The sequence below is a fragment of the Lissotriton helveticus genome, chromosome 8 (genome assembly GCF_964261635.1).
Source record: "Lissotriton helveticus chromosome 8, aLisHel1.1, whole genome shotgun sequence".
In the NCBI taxonomy this organism is placed as follows: Eukaryota; Metazoa; Chordata; class Amphibia; order Caudata; family Salamandridae; genus Lissotriton; species Lissotriton helveticus.
Window position 1 is genome coordinate 77641867 of NC_136069.1, and position 22095 is coordinate 77663961.

Here is a 22095-nt window from a genome sequence, read left to right on the forward strand (position 1 = left end):
GTGTCAGTAAATTCTAAAATCCAGTATCTGCAAAATCCTCAGAATTTGCATAACGTTCTCTATGTAACTCCTGTAATTCAATCTCTCTTTCTTCTTCTTTTCTAAGTTTATAGATTCTTTTCTTTTCTTTCAACTGTTTCTTTCTTTTATGCAACAAACAACCTATTTTGGTCAAAATAAAAATGAATACTATTATAATCAAAGGTGCCAAAATCTTGCCAAGAATTGAACTTCCAATGTCATGAAACCAGTTTTTAATTGCTTGGAATCTTTTAGAAAGTTTCCCTGTAAAATCTTCTTCTTCTAAAGGAATTATCTCGGAATGTATTTGTGTAATGTTCTTAATGTACATTTCAATATTCTTACTTTCATCAGGTATATATGTGCAACAATGTTGTACATGCAAAATGCCACAGACTCCTCCCTCTTTTGCTAGGAGTATGTCTAAAGCAAGGCGATCTTGAATTACCATGGATCTAATTGCAATTACTTCAACATTCACTAATTGGAACCCATCAGCTGTGTCAGTTGATAATCTATCAACTATAGTGGATAATTTCCTGATTCTCCCTGCATTTAGGGTTATACCAACAAAAGGTATTACTGCTTGAAAAATATCTCCCAGAACTTCAGTAAAAGTTTCTCTTTTAACTCTATTTACATAACTATGAATTTTAAACAATCCTTCTGAATCTCTATCAACATGAAACACTTTAGGAAAAACAATTCCCACATAACAAGTTCCATACCAGTGGTCTGGAAGGTTGTAGTAGGCTTTGTCACCACAAACAAAATAAATCCCAGGAAAGATTGGATCCTTTCCACCTTTGAATCCCCAACCTCCCAAAATCTGATAAGTATCTTCACAGTTACTTGCACCTACAAAGTAATTATCAAAAAGTGTGTTATCTCTTCTAAAGCAAAGCTTTCCACTAACTGGTTTGTCTATGTGAATTGCAACATTTTCAAGCATTTTGCCATTTAACTTTTCATCCTCTTTCTGCCAGAATCTAGACTTTGTCTGCTTGACTAATTCATTCCTTTTATAAATTGCTCTTCTCTCCTCAACCATATTCAAAAATTTCTTTCCTTCAGCACTTAATTTGCAAGTTAGATTATTTTTATAAGCATACTCATATGTGAGTTCGTTAGTAACAAGGAAAAATTCTCTCATTTGTTTTGCTTTCTTATGCTTATTTAAAGCATTTTCAATCTTAATATTTGCGAAAATCTCGTCAAAATCTGAATAGTAATATTCTAAGCGTCCAGTTTGATAAAATAAGCTAGTTAACACACTACATGTTACACCATAAGTGAGAGGAAGCATATTATATGTTACTCCCTCAGAAACAGAAGCAGGTAACTTGACGCAGACGTAGCAGTCTTTTGCATCCATTACCTTAACATATTCACTCAAAAGCTTTGTGAATGTATTACTTGAAAAATCACTAATTGATTTATCTTGATGAATGTTAGGCTGATGATCAATAACTTTCGCAGACGCACTATGTTTAGTTTGGCTAACCAAAGCTTTGCTTGTTATGTTAACTTTGTGTAATTCTCTGTTCATCTCCAAAGGGATAATCACAGCTAAAACTAACCAGAGCAGAATTAAAATGAGCAGACACACCAGAGTCATCTTACAGCATCTCTTAAAAACAGAACACCTTGAAGTGCTCTCCTTAACATAAGGCATTTTTGGTTAGTTTAGCCTCAAAATAAAACAAAATAAAACAAAATTTTTAAAATCTAAATTTATATTTACACCCCCCTTTTAAAATAATTTTTTTTTTTTTTTTTTAAACCCTAAACAAGATTTCTTCGACCTTATGTCATACATAAGTTTTCTTCAACTAAACAGTTTTTCTTCGACCTTGTGTCAACTAACAAATTTTCTTCAGCCTTTTGCCAATTTAATATTTCTGTACTTCAATCATTGTCACTAATTTCTTGGATTTCGTCTTCTTCTTCACTACTACCATATATGTCAATAACAGGTGGAATTACTAAATAAGTCCACTCAGGAGACTTGTATTTCTGGTTTGGTCTTACTATTCTTTTTCCTTTTCTCGACACCACTTCAATTTTCCTTCCAACTCCAACCTCCTTTCCAGGACTCTTTTGACTACTGATTTCTTCAACTTGCTCTTTTGGTTTCTTGATCAACCTGACTCTCAATCTTCCACCAGGCCAGTAGTCTGCTTTTCTCACGTACTTCTTCCTTGGTTCAGAATTATTTGATTCTGACTTCCAAGTCCTTTTCTTTCTGTTTCCACTTTCACCATCCACGTCGCTTTCTTCAGTTTCGTAGTCTGAAATTTCAATTGACTCAGGAACTTCTCTATTCGGCAATTTCACTCCTTCAGGAACTTCACTTTGTTTTCCATCACTGGTACTCGGTAATTCGTCTTCCTCCTCTTCTTCAATTACCCCCAACTTCCCAGATTTTGGATTTCTGTTCCTTACTCCAGAGCTTGTTCTCTGCCTTTCGATACTCTCCTGGTCTGAAACTTCTTTTTGTTCTGCTTCTTTGTCTTCGATAGAGACAACCGAATCCTCAGTTATCTTTCCCTTTAACAGATTCTCTTCACCTTCAGAATCTATTTCAATGATTTCCAAGTCTTTTCTTGTCAAATTTCCATTCACTGGCACAGTTTCCAGATGTCGACTTTCTTGTCGATCTTCAGAATCTGGATTTATTTCACCTTCTGTTTCGCCTTCTGCTTCAGAATCAGAATCATCTGTGGTATCACTTTCAACATCAGAACTCTCAGGAGTTGGTACTGGAATAGTATGACTAGGATGAATCCAGCGTTTCAATCCTCTGCACTTTACAGCATTAGTAGTGATCAAAATTATTTGCCTAGGCTTCTGCCATCTAGGAGCCAGACAATTTCTTCTCCGATGTACTTTCGTTCTGACCCAATCGCCAGGTCTCAGATCATGTGTCAAAACTTTTTCATTTGATTGTGCTTCAGTTCCCACCTGATTAGACACAGAAGTTACCATATCAGATAACCTTTTACAATAGTCCAAAATAGCACTGTCATTTATGCTCAACAGTTTACCTACAGGTACAAAAGCTTGTCTCATAACTCTTCCCATTAAAATTTCATGAGGACTCAAACCTGTCTTTTTATCTGGTGTACTTCTTAATGACATCAAAACAAGTGGAAGAGCATCAGTCCACTTTACACCTGTTTCAAGGCACATTTTTCCAATCCTGTTTTTAATTGTTCCATTAATTTGTTCAACCACCCCAGATGCCTCTGGTCTGTATGCACAGTGTATTTTCTGCTCAATGCTCAAAGCTTCGCAAATTTACTTCATCAGTTTGTTATCAAAATGGCTTCCTCCATCACTCTCAATAGTGACTGGAAAACCGTACCTTGGGATGATTTCTCTGAGCATCAGTTTTGCCACTGTAATTGAATCACAATGTCGTGTAGGGAAAGCCTCTACCCATCTTGAAAATAAGCAAACAATTACAAGGACATATTTCAAACAATTGTGTAAGGGCATTTCGATGAAATCCATTTGTAACCTGGTAAAGGGACCACCCTCTCGACCAATTATTCCTGTCCCCACCACTGATTTTCTGTTTGGATTCATTTGTTGGCATGACAAACACCTTTGACAAAAAGATTCTGCAATTGTTCTGAACTTAGTATTGAACCATGTTTCTCTGAAAAGTCTAACCATAGAATCTCTTCCAAGATGTGCTGGACCATGATATAATCTGGCCATGTCAGCAATCAAGCAATTTGGTAAGACCACTCTACCATCTTTGTAAACCCACACTCCATCTTCTTCACGTGGTCTACAATCTGATCTTAACCACAAGTCTTTCTCTTCATCATCTGCTTCATTTTGTAAATCTCTAATCTCATGCCATGTTTCTACAACAGTTGTTAGCATTAATGAATTTGAATCAGTTTCTTTACTCCTTTCCCGATTGTATGAATAATTTTTTCTTGCGCAGTATTTAGCCGTTTCATCTGCAAAGGCATTGCCCTTGGAGATATAATCAACTCCTTTAGTGTGCGCTGCACATTTAACAATAGCGATTTCTTTCGGCAATTGTATTGCTTCAATTAATCTCCTAATGAAAACTGCATTTTTAATTGGTGACCCTGCTGATGTCATGTATCCTCTCTGTGACCAGAGTTGTCCATAATCATGCACAACTCCATATCCATACTGACTATCAGTAATGATGGTAACTCTTATATCTTTTGATATTTCACATGCACGAATCAAAGCAATTAATTCAGCTACTTGTGCTGAACGAACTCCTTCAAGACATGATGCTTCTTCGACATCTTTAACTGTACAAACTGAATATGAGGCTTTTAAGACACCTCCTTCGGATCTTAAGCATGAGCCATCTACAAAGTAGACAAAATCCGATTCAGACAAAGGTCTATCTTTGATGTCTTTTCTTGGTTTAGTGCAGAATTCCATGACATCTAAACACTCATGTTCTGTTTCAATGTCATCAACAATTTCAGAATCAGGCAGTAATGTGGAAGGATTCAGATTCAAACATCTTGAAATCGAAACATTATCTGCTCCTAGTATGATTTTCTCATACTTTGTCAATCTGCTACTTGTTAAATGCTGAGTCTTACCTCTCGTCAGCAATATTTCTACTGAATGAGGTACAAAAACTTTCACAGGAAATCCCATAATGATTCCTTCACTTTGTTCAAGACTAATACTTGTAGCTGCAACTGCTTTTAAGCAACCTGGTAATGCTTTTGCAATTGGATCAAGAACTGCAGAGAAGTATGCAATAGGTTTCTTTAGATTTCCGTGTCTCTGAATCAACACAGATAATGCACATCCTTCTCTTTCACTGCAATACAGTTCGAAATCTTTCTCATAATTTGGCATACCTAAAGCAGGAGCTTGACATAAGCTCTTTTTCAGGTTCTCAAAAGATTCCATCTCAGCATCATTGAGAATAATTGGATCTTTTACATCTGACTTTGTCAGTCTTTGTAGTGGTTTTGCAATTACTGAGAATCCACTTATCCATTGTCGACAGTAACCAACCATTCCCAAGAACATTCTGACCTGTCTTTGTGTTCTTGGCGGTAACATTGCTTGAATCATTTTTATTCTCTCAATTGTTACTTGTCTTTTTCCCTTTGCAATTCTGTGACCAAGATATTTTACTTCTTGTTTGCAAAACTGTAGTTTTGCTGGGGACACTTTATGTCCTTCTTCTGCAAGGCGATTTAACAGAATTATTGTGTCTGTCACGCAATTTTCTCTTGTCTTAGCAGCTATCAACAGATCATCAATATACTGCACTAACGTAGACCTACCAGGTAAGTCTAGGTTTTCTAATGATCTTTTTAACAGTTCATTAAAGATTGAAGGACTCTCTGTATAGCCCTGAGGAATTCTACACCATCCGAGGGTCTTACCTTGGAATCTGAAAGCAAAGATTTCATAACTGTCTGGATGTAAAGGCACCGTAAAGAATGCATTGCAAAGATCAATGACTGTGTACCATTCAGCATCATGTGGAATTTGGTACAGAATTACTGCTGGATTTGGAACCACAGGACAACATGGAACAACAATTTGATTAACCTTTCTCAAATCTTGTACGATTCTAAATGTTCCATTTGACTTTTTAACTCCCATAATTGGTGAATTACAAGGACTACTCTCCATTTCCTTTAATACACCTTGTTTGATAAATTTTTCAATTATAGGTGTAATCCCTTCAATTGTTTCTGCTTTCATTTTATACTGTGGAATGTTTGGAAATTCTATTCCCTGTTTTAAAGTAATTTTTACTGGATCTATGTTTTTCATTAGACCCATTTCATTCCCAGTAAAATCCCATATTTCAGATTTTACTGTTTCTTTAAGCTCTTCAGGCAAATCTTTCTTTTCCATTGCAGGAAACAATTTTGTTTCTTCTGCTTCCATCATCATCATTGTCATTCTGTACAAACCATCTTCCTCCATTGTTTGTAACTCAACTCCATCAGGAGAACAATATATTCTGCAATTCATTTTACATAGGATATCTCTGCCTAATAAATTCACTGGACTACTATTACAAACCACAAATCTGTGTTTGTCTCTGTAATTTCCAATTTCAACTGGAACTGGATCAGTTAAGTCAGTTTTAATTTGCTGATTACTTACTCCAACAACTTGGATGGTATCCCCAGAGAGAGGTAGGTTTTCAATTTCCACTGATCTAACAGTAGAACGGGTAGCACCAGTGTCCACTAGAAAAGTGATGTCTACATCATTAACTTTCCCGTTTACAAAAGGACCAGACTGGTCAACCTCAAGAGTGGCTCCAACAACACACTCTTCCTCCTCTCCCGGGCACCGTCAGCAATAATCATCAGAATCACTGTCTTGACTTTCTGTTAATAAAAACTGTTGTGAAGCATTTTGCATTTGAACTCTTTGCTGCTTTTGCTGTTTTTGCGGTTTTATTACCTGTTCATTTCCCTGAAATCCCACGTTTGGATTATATTTTTGAACTCCCCCACAATTCGGAAAAGGTGGTTGTGGCAATTGATCCTGACGATTATTCACCTGTTGCTGTTGCTGCAACTGTTGCTGAATGTTTAACTCGTTTAACCCCTGTTGCATCTGTAGCTGTCGCTGCAGGTCAACACCATTCTGCATCTGTGGATTCAATAAGGGATTCTTTAAGTTTTTAGGAGGATGAGGACACTCGTCTCTCCAATGTCCAATTTCGCCACAATTAAAACAAGGTAATCTTTGTTTCAACTCCTCAATCTTTGGGCTAAATTTCTTTGGGAAATTATTACCTTTAAACTTTCCTTGTATCTGGTTTGTATTTCCAGTTTGAACAAAATTAGTGTTCTTATTACCCATGCTGGCAATCTGTTGCTCAGCCACTTTTACCTGAGCCCACATCGCTTTTTCCTTGAGCTTCTTCTGTCTCACTTCTAATTCATCACTACAATATTTAGCCTTTCTTAGAATATCATCTACAGAAAGTGATTGCCATCCTACAATGCTATTTCTGATCATGTCTCCAATTTCAGGTTTTAGTCCATAAACAAATCTATAGACAAAATGACTCATATCTTTTTCATCTAGTTTTTCATAACCACTGTATTGTTTAAAGATTAACAGTAGTCTTTCATAAAAAGAATGAACTGATTCTTTTGTTTCCTGTTCTGTCCTTTCTATTTTAACCCAATCAACTTCTTTGGGTGGAATTTTGTTTTTCATCCAAACAATCACCTTTTCGTAAAAATCCATTACAAGTGGATTTGGAGCACCTGTTTCTTTGATTCGCTCAGGTTCTGTTTTTGGCCAACTAATCGATATTTTGCATTCTGTCCAAAGATCTGATGGAACGACAATGTCGAAAAATCCATCTAAATCAATCCACAGAACTTTTGACACTTTGATAAATCTATCCACTTGTCTGTACCATTCCACTGGTTTTTCCCTCAATTTTGGAAAGTCATTTGTAAACAACAGAATGTCCTGTCTCGACCAAGGGACATGAACATATCCTCCACCTGCAATTTCTCTCATTGGAAATTGTTTTGACAATTTTTCCAATCTTTCATCTTCCTTCTTTTTCGTCCATTTCACTCTCCACTTATTCAGTTCTCCTAACTTTTTGATATAAACAATCAAATCTTTTATATGTAGTATTCTTCCCATTGAGTTCAAACTCTCAATGTCACTTTCTGAAAAGTCTAATCTGTAATGTTTCGCAAAATTCTTTTGTTTGCTTACATCGATTTCAAGTTCCGCTGCTAGATCCTCTAGTTGATCATATTTATTTTTTGTTTTCCACTGAATGCTTTTGCAAATGAACAGTAGTTCATCATCTCGATAGTAATTTAAACTGTCTGGACCAATAGTTCCAATTATTAATTCTTCGATATTTGCTTTTAATTTGGCCACATCAAGTTTTGGTGTGGTTACCCTGACTTCAGGACTCCCTACATCTGATATAGCACCCATTGGTGTTTTTGGAGATAAATCCTCATTAAAGGTTAAATCAGGCATTCTCGATCTAGAAGAGTTTATTTCAGATAAGTCTGAATAAAATTTTTCAGCAACCCTTTGAATTTCTGTATTTAAAGGAATAGTTAATCCTGTCTTGTTTGTTTCTCTTTGGTCAAATACAGGCTGAACAGGACCAATCGTTATTGGAACTGTCACAGCTTCCATGCCTTTTGTCATTCTTCTAATTAATTCTTCTTTAGATCTTAAATATTCAGTAGAATCGACATCTTCAACATTTCTTGCCTCTCTTGTATAATCTTTTGGAGCTTCTCTTGCCCTTGGAGCCATTGTAAAATGTCTACCTTCATTTCGAGCATTATCAAATTCTGGTCTTCTAGGAGTTTCAATGATTTCACAATTATTTGGATAAAGTTTAGGAGCTTCATTAATTGGGGGTGCACTCGGTGAAGTTTCAGTAGAAACCACCGGAGTAGACCATGATCTAGGAGGTCTCAAAGGCTGATTCTTTCTAGCTGTAGTATATATTTCTTCCATAACTGCATCCTCAGATTCACTTTCCATAGATTTCCCTGTAGGAGTACCCATTACCATTTCTTTAATTAAATACAATCCTTCACTCATGTTTCCCTGTCTCCACATTCGCAATCTATCTTCATGAGTTTCTCTTCTCCAAGGTGGATTTTTAGAAGGTCTTTTAATTCCACTAGCTTCTCTTTGTAACTGATACATTTCATCTTCCCACTCAACTAATGCTTCAAATTGAGTTGGTCTCGGTTTTGGAATAAGAGCATTCATTTTCTCTCGTAAATTTCTCAAAACCTTTACATTAAATGAACCATCATCAGGCCAAGTTAAAACACCGTCGTTCTTTGTATAGCGTTTCCAACTATCAAACCATAAAACAGTATGATATCCATATTCACCTTCCATGTACGCTGCAGGTGTTTTATACTTATGAAGTAGTTTACCACCTCGCGTTTCGATTTTCTTGTCAGGTGAAAATAAATTTTTAAACTTCTGAAATAATGTTGGCTTTTTCTCAACATGTTTAAAATGATAACTCATTTTTAAGAGTTAAATCTAATTCATAAAATCGTTCGTAAAATATTTCCGGGATGTTCCGCAAAACAACCAATCCGTGCGCGAAACACACCAACAAGCCAATGACAGTTGAGCTACGTCACTTTTCAGCTCAACCAATAAAAATGGAGTTTTCCTGAATAACCAATTAGCTTACGGACCGTCAGAGACTCAAGAGCCAATCAGAGTACAGTTTGTGACGTAGGTCACCCAATCCCAGCGCGGCTCTGTGACGTACACAGCAGCTGCGGTTTCTCGTTTCTCACTCCTGGCGCTTACCCCTCCTTCACAAAATCTTTTCACAGCGCCATTTTAAGAACACTTTTCAGTGTAAATTAATTCTTAACAATGACAATAAGGACTCATCTGTTTGTTTCACTATTTAGGATAGTTTACATACATTCAAGTATCCACACTTCGGAATAGACGGCGCTATTCACACTAAGGATAGTTTTCAATTGTCAGTAGAGTAACCCTTACCCCACCCTTCTAACACGTATAATTATGAACTCGCTTTCCTCTGAACGCACCGCGAAGTGACAGTTCTAAGAGTTCCACTTGAACATAAAATACAAATCAAACTCGCACTTTCACACGGAAAATTCCCTAATTTCGAACACACATGAAATCCGTACAGGACTCTCACCTGTTTATAGAAATCATGCACCGTTAGCAAAATAACGACGTTATCCGTACAGGGCTCTCACCTGTTTATAGATATGAAACATGTACCCGTACAGGACTCTAACCTGTTTATAGATAATCATGCACCGACGCTACTTTACCCTTCACTCAAGCTCGGATATAACTAATACTCTTATCACAGTGAGTTTTATGGAAGGCGCTTTGTCCCTATTCTCATGCTGCTCTAATTTCTTAGAAAACCCTCACTATACAAGATTCACACCTAGCCCTAAAACTGTGCTGCACGGCGACAACACTATGGTACACGGCGATACCACTTGTGATACTCGGCGATATCACTACAAACAGAACAGATGACTTGCGTGACTAATTTCTCGCCACACAATCTATACCGGTATAGCTTACAAATAGCACGAATAACAAACTCAACATGTGTTAAAACATCGATCCTATTTTCATACCATAACACTTTAGTAACCCTTAGTAACCAACATATTACCTTGGTTACCCTTAGCAACCATCAATTTCTGCTACCAGAGAATTGATCCAGCGGCCTATAGAAAATATATCATAAACAACGCTACCCAACTTCATAACCTATAAACAAAATTCTATACTAATTCATGGACCCATTTATAAACCTGACATATTTTGGGCCTACTGAATCAGGTGGTCGGATTAATTCTATATACGCCTAATTTACAAACTATATACAATATTATACATTAGCGGAAAGAATATTGTCATTATAACAAATCCTAACTATTTAAACGACCACCATTGGCGACGTGATCTAGCTAATAGTAACCTACACTTCTGAATAATCAAGACCAGCTTGTTTGTCAAAAGTAAGATTTTATTTACTAAATTATGGTATTTCAATTGATAGTTTTATAAAAGTAATTTATTAGCATTGAAGCAAGCATGTTTGTAAAGAGTCATGAGAAAGATACAAATTAAGTAAGTGAATCAAAGTTTTAAGTAAGTATTTAAAAGTTTAGCATTTCTAAAACCTAAGTCCCTAGCTGAGCTAAATAGATAGAAATTGAAGTAAAGTTCTTTGAGGATTCTTACGTGCTCCACGCAATGTCCGATAGCACTTCACCCTCATCGGAAAGTCAGAAAGCAGCAGCCAGCCCATCCCTAGGGGCATGACTTTTTATACCTTTCTACGCTAACTAAACTACGCAAAGGAAAGTTTTCAGAAATCTTCGACGTCCCATTGGCTGAGAGTGACAAGTGACATGTCACCCACATTTCAAATCTTCCATTAGGTCACTTTTCTTAAGGACCATTGTCTTTTCCGAATGCAACCAGGAGCTTCCTAGGTTTGCAACAAATGTACAATAATGTTCTCGCTGCGTCCATTTGACTTCCGCGGATGCCAAGTTAAGGCTGACAAAATGTTCTTTTTCGACCTTGGCCACGTCCGACAGAATGATGATAGCACGTCAGTTTTTGCTTTGTGAATGCAGCTTTTGACGATCACTTTATTTCAGAATGGGCGTCTCGTGACTTTTGCAGAAGTAAATTTCAGCTTTTAGCAACTCGAGCAAACTAGGCCCAAAAGCAGGCAACTTATGCTTTCTAGTATAAAACAAACATAAGAAAAGTATTAATGTAAGAATAAATGTTGTTTCTGTATCCACCCCAGGTTTTACTAATTAATTAACCCACCCGATTAGTCAAATGTTACCTAGCAAATGCAAACAAATAAAACAGCATTTATATCTACCAGTCTTCATTAATCCATGAGACTTATGTGCACCTAGAATAGTAGAAATGACATCACGCAGACAAGGAAAAGCAAAATAAGCACATGCTTCTTTCAAGTTTGCAGCAGTTAGTAATGACAAAACGAAAACAATAATTTATTTTATTATTTTGCACGAACAAAAAGATGCAACAATTATGCACGTTTATGAGCACACATGTTAGTCCCCCCATGTGTAAAGTTTAATCTAAGTTGTATTAGCACGACATATCACAAATCATTAATATTATTATTCATGTTATGGAAATGTGACTTCGCGAGTTTAAACAAAATTTTGTTTTCTATCTCGCTCCATCAGGTCATCCAGTCACTCTATTGAAATACTTGCACACAGTGACCAAATCTCAAACAAGATAAAGATATCAGATGGCTAAAGCAGGGGTGTGTGCTGCCCCCACTGCTTTTTCAGTTGAATTTAACAGACCTCCCAGGTGTAGTGCAGTGTTGAAACTGACCCGTTCTGGTTGGGTAAGTTAAGGTCCTAGCCAGGTGGAACCTACCACTCCCGTCAGGGGTGGGTGATTCCACTTGCTATATAACCTGCAATCCCCCGTGGGTAGCTTGGCACTGAGCAGTCAGGCTTATCACAGAGGCAATATGTAAAGCATTGGCACAGAACTCACACACAAATACACTGAGCATCACAAAAGAGACTTCACACGTGGTGTGTGTAAATAAAGTTTGTATTCAACATGCACATTAACTAACACAACATGAATACCATGTATTTCTGGGCATAAACCTAATTCGGAAATATCACTAGCAGTACTAGGCCCAACCATATTAAAAATTGACATCCGTTATATGCACTCCTGGGAAAAATCCTACTTTAGCTCCCAGCCCCCTTCTGCAGTGCAAAATGTCAAAACGAGGCCCACCGTGGCAATTATTCTAATTCAATACCGTACAGTTATAGGGTGCAGCTCAGTCCACATCAAAATCAGAAAGGTGTACATATAGATAATTCAGTGACGTTGCCCGGGGTGGTCCACCCCGGGCGGCACAAGTTTTGGGAGCGGCTCACCCCGCTCTTACATGTATTTTTCCGCAAGGCGTGGCAAACGCAGAATCTATCGCCACTACACTCCCCTGCCCCTCTCAGCCCCGCCGCTCTTTAGCATGGCTGCAGGCAGCAAAGGCAGGGACTGCCACTGGCGGCAGAGTGCCTAGCTACGCCTCTGAGATAATGACAACACTTTTCAATAGGCCTGTGGGCCAAGGCTGCACGGGTAAACAACAGTGTCAAATGTAATAGCCTTTTGGCAAGGAAACAACGTGTATGGCAACCATGCCATGCAGTATGATTAATCACAGTCAATCACTCCCACACATTCGGCACCGATTCTCTGCGATACGGAAATCAGGCAGGTCCGTCTGGAGCACACACATGCAAAACAGCACCCGGATGCAGTGCACGGATATTCGTCAGATCAGTTGATAATGCACTTGCAGGCCCCGTGGCCCAAGCCCTCCTCCACCCTGCAGCTAACCCAGACTACTCTACACCCACGGGCTGGAGATAAAGAAAACCTTTTCCCTGATACTAGGCCAATCGCAGCTGGAGCCACACTCAGTCAGAGCCCCAGGGAAAAGGTGGCGGTAGGTAACGGGCTAATTAGGAGGCAGTCGACAAATGGAGGTTTGACCTCTACTCTGAAAGTTCAATCAAATGATTCCACACTGTGCTTTCAGGCACCAGCCCAGTTCTACGAAGCTCAGGGGGGGTTGTGCAGTCTGTTGACCTGCTTCCGATCGCTCTCAAAAGCGTTCTATAGCCCAGTCAATTACTCTCACCACTCAGGCTCGACCCAGGCAATACTTCATGGCAACACAAAGTCGTCAGGCTGGGTGAGGAGAGGGCAGTTTGTCCGCCGCACTGAGAGCACAAACAGGAAAAATCGATGAATGGCAGATGAAGGAGGGGAGTCTCTCAGAAAAGGAGGCACCTTGTAGGACACACGCTGATCAAAGTAGTGCATAGGCAATCAGGGCACCTCCTAACACGAATCACCTCCTCCGCATCTCCCAGGAAAGGAGGCAAAATATATGGTGAACCTTGGTACGAGTCGTACCAGACAGTTCTGGTCACACACAATGCAGAGTCACAAACTCAGTACTGCCCTGGAAATGACACACAACGTCTGGAGCACGTTAATCTGAGTTGTGCCAAACAATTCCGGTCACACACAATGAAGAGTTGTACATTTTGTGCCTCCCTGGAAATGTGGCACAACTTCAGGTGCGTTGATATGAGTTTCACCAGACAATGCCGGTCTTACACACAGGCACAAGTTCAGCGGTGCCACATGAGGTAGAATGAGGCACTGCTGTGGGTACATCCTCACCTCCCAGGGTCTAACCTGTGAATTGAACACTGCACGCAAGAGCATGCAGTCGGCCTGTTGCACGAGAGCGATGCATCACAATCATCGAGGCGGGCCACACGGGTCCCGCATTATCCGCTGACCACCAACAAGACACTTATGCTTATTGAGGCCCCAAAATGCAGGGACCACACTCCTGAGATGCGGACAGTGCTTTTGGGGCTCTGCACCAGGCAAACAAGTCTCCTGGCACAATACTTAGTTCCACTCTCACACCCCTCTACCAATAAGATTCCAGTAGGCGAAGCGGGCACTTAAGAGGGCACAGCTCTACAGGTGTCACAGGTAGATAGTGTGGGTTCTTGAGGGAGGTCTTTGATGTCCCTGAGCCCTCCACAAGAGAACAGGGGGCAAGCCAACAAGCCCTTGGAGAGCACACTTCAGGGTCCCAAACAGCAGTAGGTAGTCAGCCCAGGCCAGTCACTCTCCAGTCACTTCCAATGGCAGTCTCCTCTTTGTGCACAACAGATTCCTCTGGCAGTGTGCACCACGCAGTTCCAAGATCTCCAGTCCCATGTCCTCACAAGTATATCTCTACCCTGCTGAAGTATGGCACCAATAGTTCTATTGTTGTGTGCCTTTAAAGTGAGGGGTGGTTCAGAGGGTCTCCCTTTGAATCACAGATGTCGCCCCCTAAAATTCAGTCCTGTCTGTAATGTAGCAGTAGAATTCTGATCTTAATCTGTAATGGGGCCATGATCTGGCTCCCAGAGGCCAAGTGCCAAAACCTCTTCCTCCATTCTATCCAACCAGACCCTCAAATGGCAGATGTCTGTCTGTCCAGTTGCATGCCAGATGTTTATAGCTGTCTCTGGGGAATGCACAGATGTGCTCCCCCATCCTCCAGTGTGGACTAGAGCCAAACTAAAGGCACACAAAGAGTTCTAGAAGTGGCATTTCTAAGCTATTCATGACAAATCCCACTTCACCACAGGAAGGAATTTGCTATTGTGAATCCAAATAAAGGAAACTTTGAGACTGCTCCACTGTAAGCCACAATTGCAGCTTGAAGTAATTTCAACCATTCCCCCATGTTAACATATGGGAAGAGCAAACCTCATCGGTAGTGAAAACACACATGGGTATTCTTCATTACCTGGACAGAGAACACACGTGTACCTGCCCTGCATTTCACCTACCACTTGCTTCACCCCTCAAGACTTATCCTAGGGGTACTCTAGTTGTAGTGAATGGTCCCCTCGATTTTCCTGTGGTTTAAAAAGACCAATCTGAGCATAGGTGCAATTGCGCACACACAGGCCAGCAATGGCAGGCTTGAGACATGTTTAAAAAAATCATAGGTGCAAATGTGCACACACAGGCCTGCACTGCAGGCTTCAGACATGTTTACAAACATCATGTAAGCACCACTTCCTAACGCGTGTAGGAAGGGCGTGCACACTTTCACACTGCATTTACAGTAGGAAAGAGCCCAGAGCCCTAAAGCCACTAAAAGAGAATCAGCAAAACTCGGGAGTTGTCCCATGGGAAGAGCTGACGTCCTAGGTAAGAAAACACTCATGTGTACCTGCCCAGCCTTTTGCCTACCTCTTGCTCCGCCCCTAAAAGCTTTCCCTACGGGTGCTCTAGTTGGAGTGGAAGACCCACTCAGAGTTGGCTAACAAGTTATAAATGCCAACCTGAGCATAAGCGCAACTACTCACCCACAGGCCTGCAATGGCAGGCTTGATGCATGTTTGAAAGGCTATTCGGTGGGTGGCACAATCAGCGCTGTTCCCACTATTAGTGAGTGCAGTACCTGCACTTGGTATGTGGCGTACCTTTTTACAGGGCACTCACAGGCACAACACCTAAACCAATCAAGTAAGCACAACTTCAATGCACATTTAGGAAGAGGGCACACACTTTCACACTGCATTACTGTGGGAAAGTGCCTAGTGTCCCGAGGCCACTAAAAGAAAATCAGCAAAAACCGGGAGGAAAAATAACAAAATGTTTTAGGGAAATCCCCTAAGGGCTATGTCCAACATCGATCACTAATGGCATAGGGATGGCAGCACTCTCATGCCATGACCTAAAAATTAGTCCTTCTAGGATAGTGACCATCCCCAATATTAGAGATATACCTTCCTACTCAACATTTTGCTACTACGTAGGATGTGGCAAACCTGGAATGTTGTGTAGCAATAAAACAGTGCCTAATTACCCAAAGGACAAGATCAATTGATAATTCATTTGGCTGGTTAAAACATGTACTTGGCTATTTTTTCCAAGTATTTCATCTTGTTTGAGGGTAAAATAATAACTTTAGTGAGATTTACCCATTCTGTATTTGGGGAAGCTTGGACAAAAAAAAGAAAAGAAAAAACAGACCAGTCCAATTCTATTTCTCTAATTGGAAACTGGAGTTCTAAGAAGGAAATTGTTAATTTTCTTACCTTTGAAAGAAAGATATTTTATGGTTCGCTCTGGATTTAGTAACGTGGCTTCAGCGGTAGTGATTTTAATTTGACTTTGATGGTGAAAATGAGATTTCACAACCTTGTGAAAAAGGGTAGGAAGTGAGCTCTATAGTTGTAACAAAAAATTTAATGTTAAAAGTAGAGTGGCCATAGCTTTTAGATAATTCCTTAGCGGGTATTTCGGAAAGAGAAGCTGGTCGGCTGAATTAGAACGTGCAATGATTTCTGACTATTCTGGCTATTTTTACAGAGAGTTGAGCAGGCCTCCGAATTTGCCGTGTCCGAAGTGTTCTCTTCGAAGAAGTCGAATGCGCATCGACGCCCCCTTGCTCCTGCCCTGGATCTGGAATCTACTGCCCAGCTGCAGGATCACGATGATGCGTATGCAGAAGGTGAGACCTCTAATTTGGCAAAAACTGGCCTAGCAACGTCTCTGGGCACCTAGGGCTGTTACGGTGCAAGTAGCGCACTCCCTGCAGGACAGTGGTTCTTCTGGGGACCAAAGGATTTAAAAGTGAGGGTCCTTTGGCTCTTGAACTCCAGCTCTTATGTCTTCTTTTGGGTCCTGAATATTGAAAAAAGTGGTCTATAAACAAAGTACTAGGATAGATGTCCAAGCGATTGAATATTAGTTTAAAATGATGTTGGCTAATCTGAAATGCATCTGCTTAAAAAATAATCACAATTCGAAGTCTCAAGGCGATCTTGTAACTCCTTTAGGATAAAAGCATGCGCATTTCTTCCCCTCTGGTCTTCCAAACTCAAGAGACGTTAATAAAGAACTCAAAAATAGATGTCAGCAGGGAGAGTTGAGCAGGGATTGTCAAGTACTGCCCAGGCTAGGGAATGTATAAGATTGCAGTGGAGTGCACTGTTAGTAGTTGAAGGTTTTCTGAAACACAGTGAAGGCTGGGCATGAATGAGGAAGTGGTAGGGACTGGAATGGGTGAAGGAAAAAGGGGCAAGGCTAGGCGCCTCATTCCGCCACTCAGTTACTCAATTAGCTGTCAGCTAGAAGATGCTGTCAGAGCTGGGCAGGCCGCCATGATCAACCAGTAAAACCCCATGATGGCCCATTTCTAGTCGCGGCTTCCTGCAGCGTGGGTCTGGTTTGAACACTTTGGTAAGGGGCTGATTGGAGTTCCAATCTGGACCAGAGAAGGGTTACACATTTATACGAAAAGATTGTGAATTGAAAGTAAAACTACAATTATGTGCTTTTGAAACTGGGTGCAATAGTCCTGGTTTCAAAATAAATAGAGACAAACAGGGAGAGTGAATCATTAGTTCTCCACATTTCACAAAATGTTGCTGTTTCATGAATGCTGGCACGTGTGACTACTCTGGTGAAAGTTAAGTAGCAGAAATGTCAGGATGTGGAGAAATCACGAAGATCAGGATTTCACCCAAGCGTCTCCAAGTAATTGCATCTTATAACCTCTGGCTCCTCTTTCCTGTTTAATCTTTTCTCTGGTCTCATTCATGTATCAGATTTTTCAGTTTGTATCCTGTGGCCTGTGAAACTCTACTTCACCCTAGGGTGATTATATGCATTTGTGGGTGATTGCATGCATTATGATTGTGGGTGATTGCATGCATTATGATTGCGGGTGATTGCATGCATTATGATTGTGGGTGATTGCATGCACTATGAGTGTGGGTGATTTCACGCACTATGAGTGTGGGTGATTTCATGCATTATGATTGTGGGCGATTGCATGCATTATGATTGTGGGTGATTGCATGCATTATGATTGTGGGTGATTGCGTGCATTATGATTGTGGGTGATTGCATGCATTATGATTGTGGGCGATTGCATGCATTATGATTGTGGGTGATTGCATGCATTATGATTGTGGGTGATTGCGTGCATTATGATTGTGGGTGATTGCATGCATTATGATTGTGGGTGATTGCGTGCATTATGATTGTGGGTGATTGCATGCATTATGATTGTGGTGATTGCATGCATTATGATTGTGGGTGATTATATGCATTCTGATTGTGGGTGATTGCATGCATTATGATTGTGGGTGATTATATGCATTCTGATTGTGGGTGATTGCATGCATTATGATTGTGGTGATTGCATGCATTATGATTGTGGGTGATTGCATGCATTATGATTGTGGGTGATTGCGTGCATTATGAGTGTGTGTGGTTGCATGCATTCTGATTGTGGGTGATTGCATGCATTATGATTGTGGTGATTGCATGCATTATGATTGTGGGTGATTGCATGCATTATGATTGTGGGTGATTGCATGCATTATGATTGTGGGTGATTGCATGCATTCTGATTGTGGGTGATTGCATGCATTCTGATTGTGGGTGATTGCATGCACTATGATTGTGGTGATTGCATGCACTATGATTGTGGGTGATTGCATGCACTATGATTGTGGGTGATTGCATGCACTATGATTGTGGGTGATTGCAGGCATTTTGATTGTGGGTGATTGCATGCACTATGATTGTGGGTGATTGCAGGCATTTTGATTGTGGGTGATTGCATGCACTATGATTGTGGGTGTTTGCATGCATTATGATTGCGGGTGATTGCATGCATTATGATTGTGGTGATTGCATGCATTATGATTGTGGGTGATTGCATGCACTATGATTGTGGGTGTTTGCATGCATTATGATTGCGGGTGATTGCATGCATTATGATTGTGGTGATTGCATGCATTATGATTGTGGGTGTTTGCATGCATTATGATTGCGGGTGATTGCATGCATTATGATTGTGGTGATTGCATGCATTATGAGTGTGTGTGGTTGCATGCATTATGAGTGTGGGTGATTGCATGCATTCTGATTGTGGGTGATTGCATGCATTATGATTGTGGTGATTGCATGCACTATGATTGTGGGTGATTGCATGCACTATGATTGTGGGTGATTGCAGGCATTTTGATTGTGGGTGATTGCATGCACTATGATTGTGGGTGATTGCAGGCATTTTGATTGTGGGTGATTGCATGCACTATGATTGTGGGTGTTTGCATGCATTATGATTGCTGGTGATTGCATGCATTATGATTGTGGTGATTGCATGCATTATGATTGTGGGTGATTGCATGCACTATGATTGTGGGTGATTGCAGGCATTTTGATTGTGGGTGATTGCATGCACTATGATTGTGGGTGATTGCAGGCATTTTGATTGTGGGTGATTGCATGCACTATGATTGTAGGCGATTGCATGCATTATGAGTGTGGGTGATTGCATGAATTCTGATTGTGGGTGATTGCATGCATTATGAGTGTGGGTGATTGCATGCATTATGATTGTGGTGATTGCATGCATTATGATTGTGGGTGATTGCATGCATTTTGATTGTGGGTGATTGCATGCATTATGAGTGTGGGTGAGTGCATGCATTATGATTGTGGGTGATTGCATGCATTATGAGTGTGGGTGATTGCATGCATTATGATTGTGGGTGATTGCATGCATTATGATTGCGGGTGATTGCATGCATTATGATTGTGGTGATTGCATGCATTATGATTGTGGGTGATTGCATGCACTATGATTGTGGGTGATTGCAGGCATTTTGATTGTGGGTGATTGCATGCACTATGATTGTGGGTGATTGCAGGCATTTTGATTGTGGCTAACTGTATTTTGTACCTTTGCCACCTTCTTTCTATACCTGCTGCTGCAGCATGGTTGCATTTAGGCAGCTTTGGATTTTTTGCACTTTTTGTAGCCTGCTGAGAGATGTATCTTTCTAAGTTCATAAAAAAGACTTGCTGCTGATAGTTGCAGGGTTTCTGGAAACATAACATATAGTGAATGTAGTTTTAGCAGCTGTAATTCTCTGTGACCCCCAAATATTTAGACCAAGAGAAAAGAAGATGAAGATTACAGGGACCTGCTGCTTTATCAGCAAAGATTTAATGTAATTTGTCTTCTACCTCTATCACTCAGGAATTAAAAGTAACCATGTGGTCTAAATGCCCTTTTCTATGGTTTATGTTTTCTAGCCCAGGACCTGCTCAGCGACTGGATGAATTCTAAGCTGAGGCTGGAGCTGGCAAGTGATGACGAGGATGGAGGTGGAAAGGCAGTGGCTGAAGCTTCCCCTCCAAAAGAGGCAGTACCTGGGTTCCTGAAGTACAACAGGTTCGATGGTGAGAAGCATTAGTGCTTTAGTGTGTTGCCACTCTGTACTTTACAGATCGCCTTGAGTGGGTGGTGTATGACACCACTCTGTGTGTGTATAGAAAGTGGGCCGTCCCAATGCACTCCGGTGTGGTAGGCAAGGTCCAATTTTTGTGCCTCTCGCTCCTTTTTGTGCCCCTTTATCTGCACCCGGTTCAGCAGTCTTGGCAAAGTGGGTGCTCTGATACAAAGTTGTCTGTTCCTTCTTTAGTATAAAAGTTAATTACACAGGAGATGGCCTGCCCTTGCACCTACTTGAACATCCCTAGAGAAGCCAGCCTTCAGCTTGTCTCTCTCTTGAATTACCCCAGTGGAGCTCAGTGAACTAAACTCACCTGCATCCCTCCACCCTGGTACCTTACAATGCAGTTTGTGAAGGCTTTCTAACTGTTGTCTGTGCCTGACATATGTATATGCAAATGGCCTAAATTGCTTCAAAATGCTATTGAGCTGCTGCTCCTGAGAGATCCAATTGATCAAATGCTGTTGGTGATTGTGCAATAAGTACACTGTCAATCATTGTGTTCAATCATTGTGTGTGTATTGTTGAGAATTGAAGAGAGCACCTAAATTGGCTGCAATTCATTTCTCGCTGTGTCTATAATAAGTCGAGTGCTGATTATGCTAGCTTGGTTTGATGCTTTGCTATAGCACCAACTGTGAGATAGTGGTAAAATCAAGCATTACAATTGCGGCAGTACCAAGGATTAAAACATGTGTGCTTGTTATTTCCACTTTTTAGGGCCAAAAGCTGAGTTGGCAGCAAAAACTCTGCGTCACCTGATACTAATATACTAATGTTATTTGGTAATAGAAAGCATGTTTGTACTGCCACAGGTGTTGGACATGGCCCTTCTTCGGGGGATTTCCCTAAAACGTTTTGCTTTTTGTCCTCCTGGTTTTCGCCAACTCTCATTCCCTGACCTTCGGTCTCTGGGCACTTTCTCGTACTGCAGCTGGAAAGTACATACGCCCTTCCTGCACATGCCAGGATAGGTTGCTTACTTGATTGGTTTAGTTTTCGTACCTGTGAGTGCCCTGTAAGAAGGTAACCACGTACCCAGGGTGGGTGCGACACTGGCTAAAAGGGGGACGCCACAATGATTGTGCCACCCACCTAAATAGCCTGTCAAAAATTTCTCATATGTAGGCCAGTCTCACTCCGTAGCCAACCCTGAGGGAGCCGTTCACTACCACCAAACTTGGTAGGTGAGTGGCCGGGTAGGTACCTCTGCGTGTGCACTGCCTGGGTAGGGATGAATCCTCAGGTGGGTTTTCCCTACCTAGGGGGTCGGCGCTCCCTATGGGACACTTTCTAGGTCTGACTGATGAGTGCAGTGTGAAAGTGTGCACACCTTTGCTACACACAAAGCATCGGTCAGGTCTGCCTTGGCTTGCTGGTGGATGCACACTTGCATATATCATGATTAAATTACCTGGGTCCAGCCTGCCAGTGCAGGCTGGTGTGTGCAATTTCACTGCTGGTGTCTTTGAATACGTGTCCACCCTACCATTGCAGGCTGGGGTGTGCTCAGTACTGATGGCGTGCTAAGAATGTGTCGAGCCTTCCATTGTAGAATGGTGTGCGCACTTGCACCCATGGTGCTCCTACA

At 40.8% G+C, this 22095-nt stretch overlaps 1 protein-coding gene across 1 annotated transcript in view; it reads left to right on the forward strand.

The window, feature by feature from the left end:
* CCDC191 (coiled-coil domain containing 191) overlaps positions 1 to 22095 on the forward strand; it is a 123043-nt gene that overhangs the window by 18157 nt on the left and 82791 nt on the right. The window contains exons 3-4 of the mRNA XM_078655904.1: positions 16558 to 16699; positions 20305 to 20451. Of these exons, the coding sequence (XP_078512030.1) occupies positions 16558 to 16699; positions 20305 to 20451 (289 nt within the window). The remainder of the gene's footprint in view (positions 1 to 16557; positions 16700 to 20304; positions 20452 to 22095) is intronic.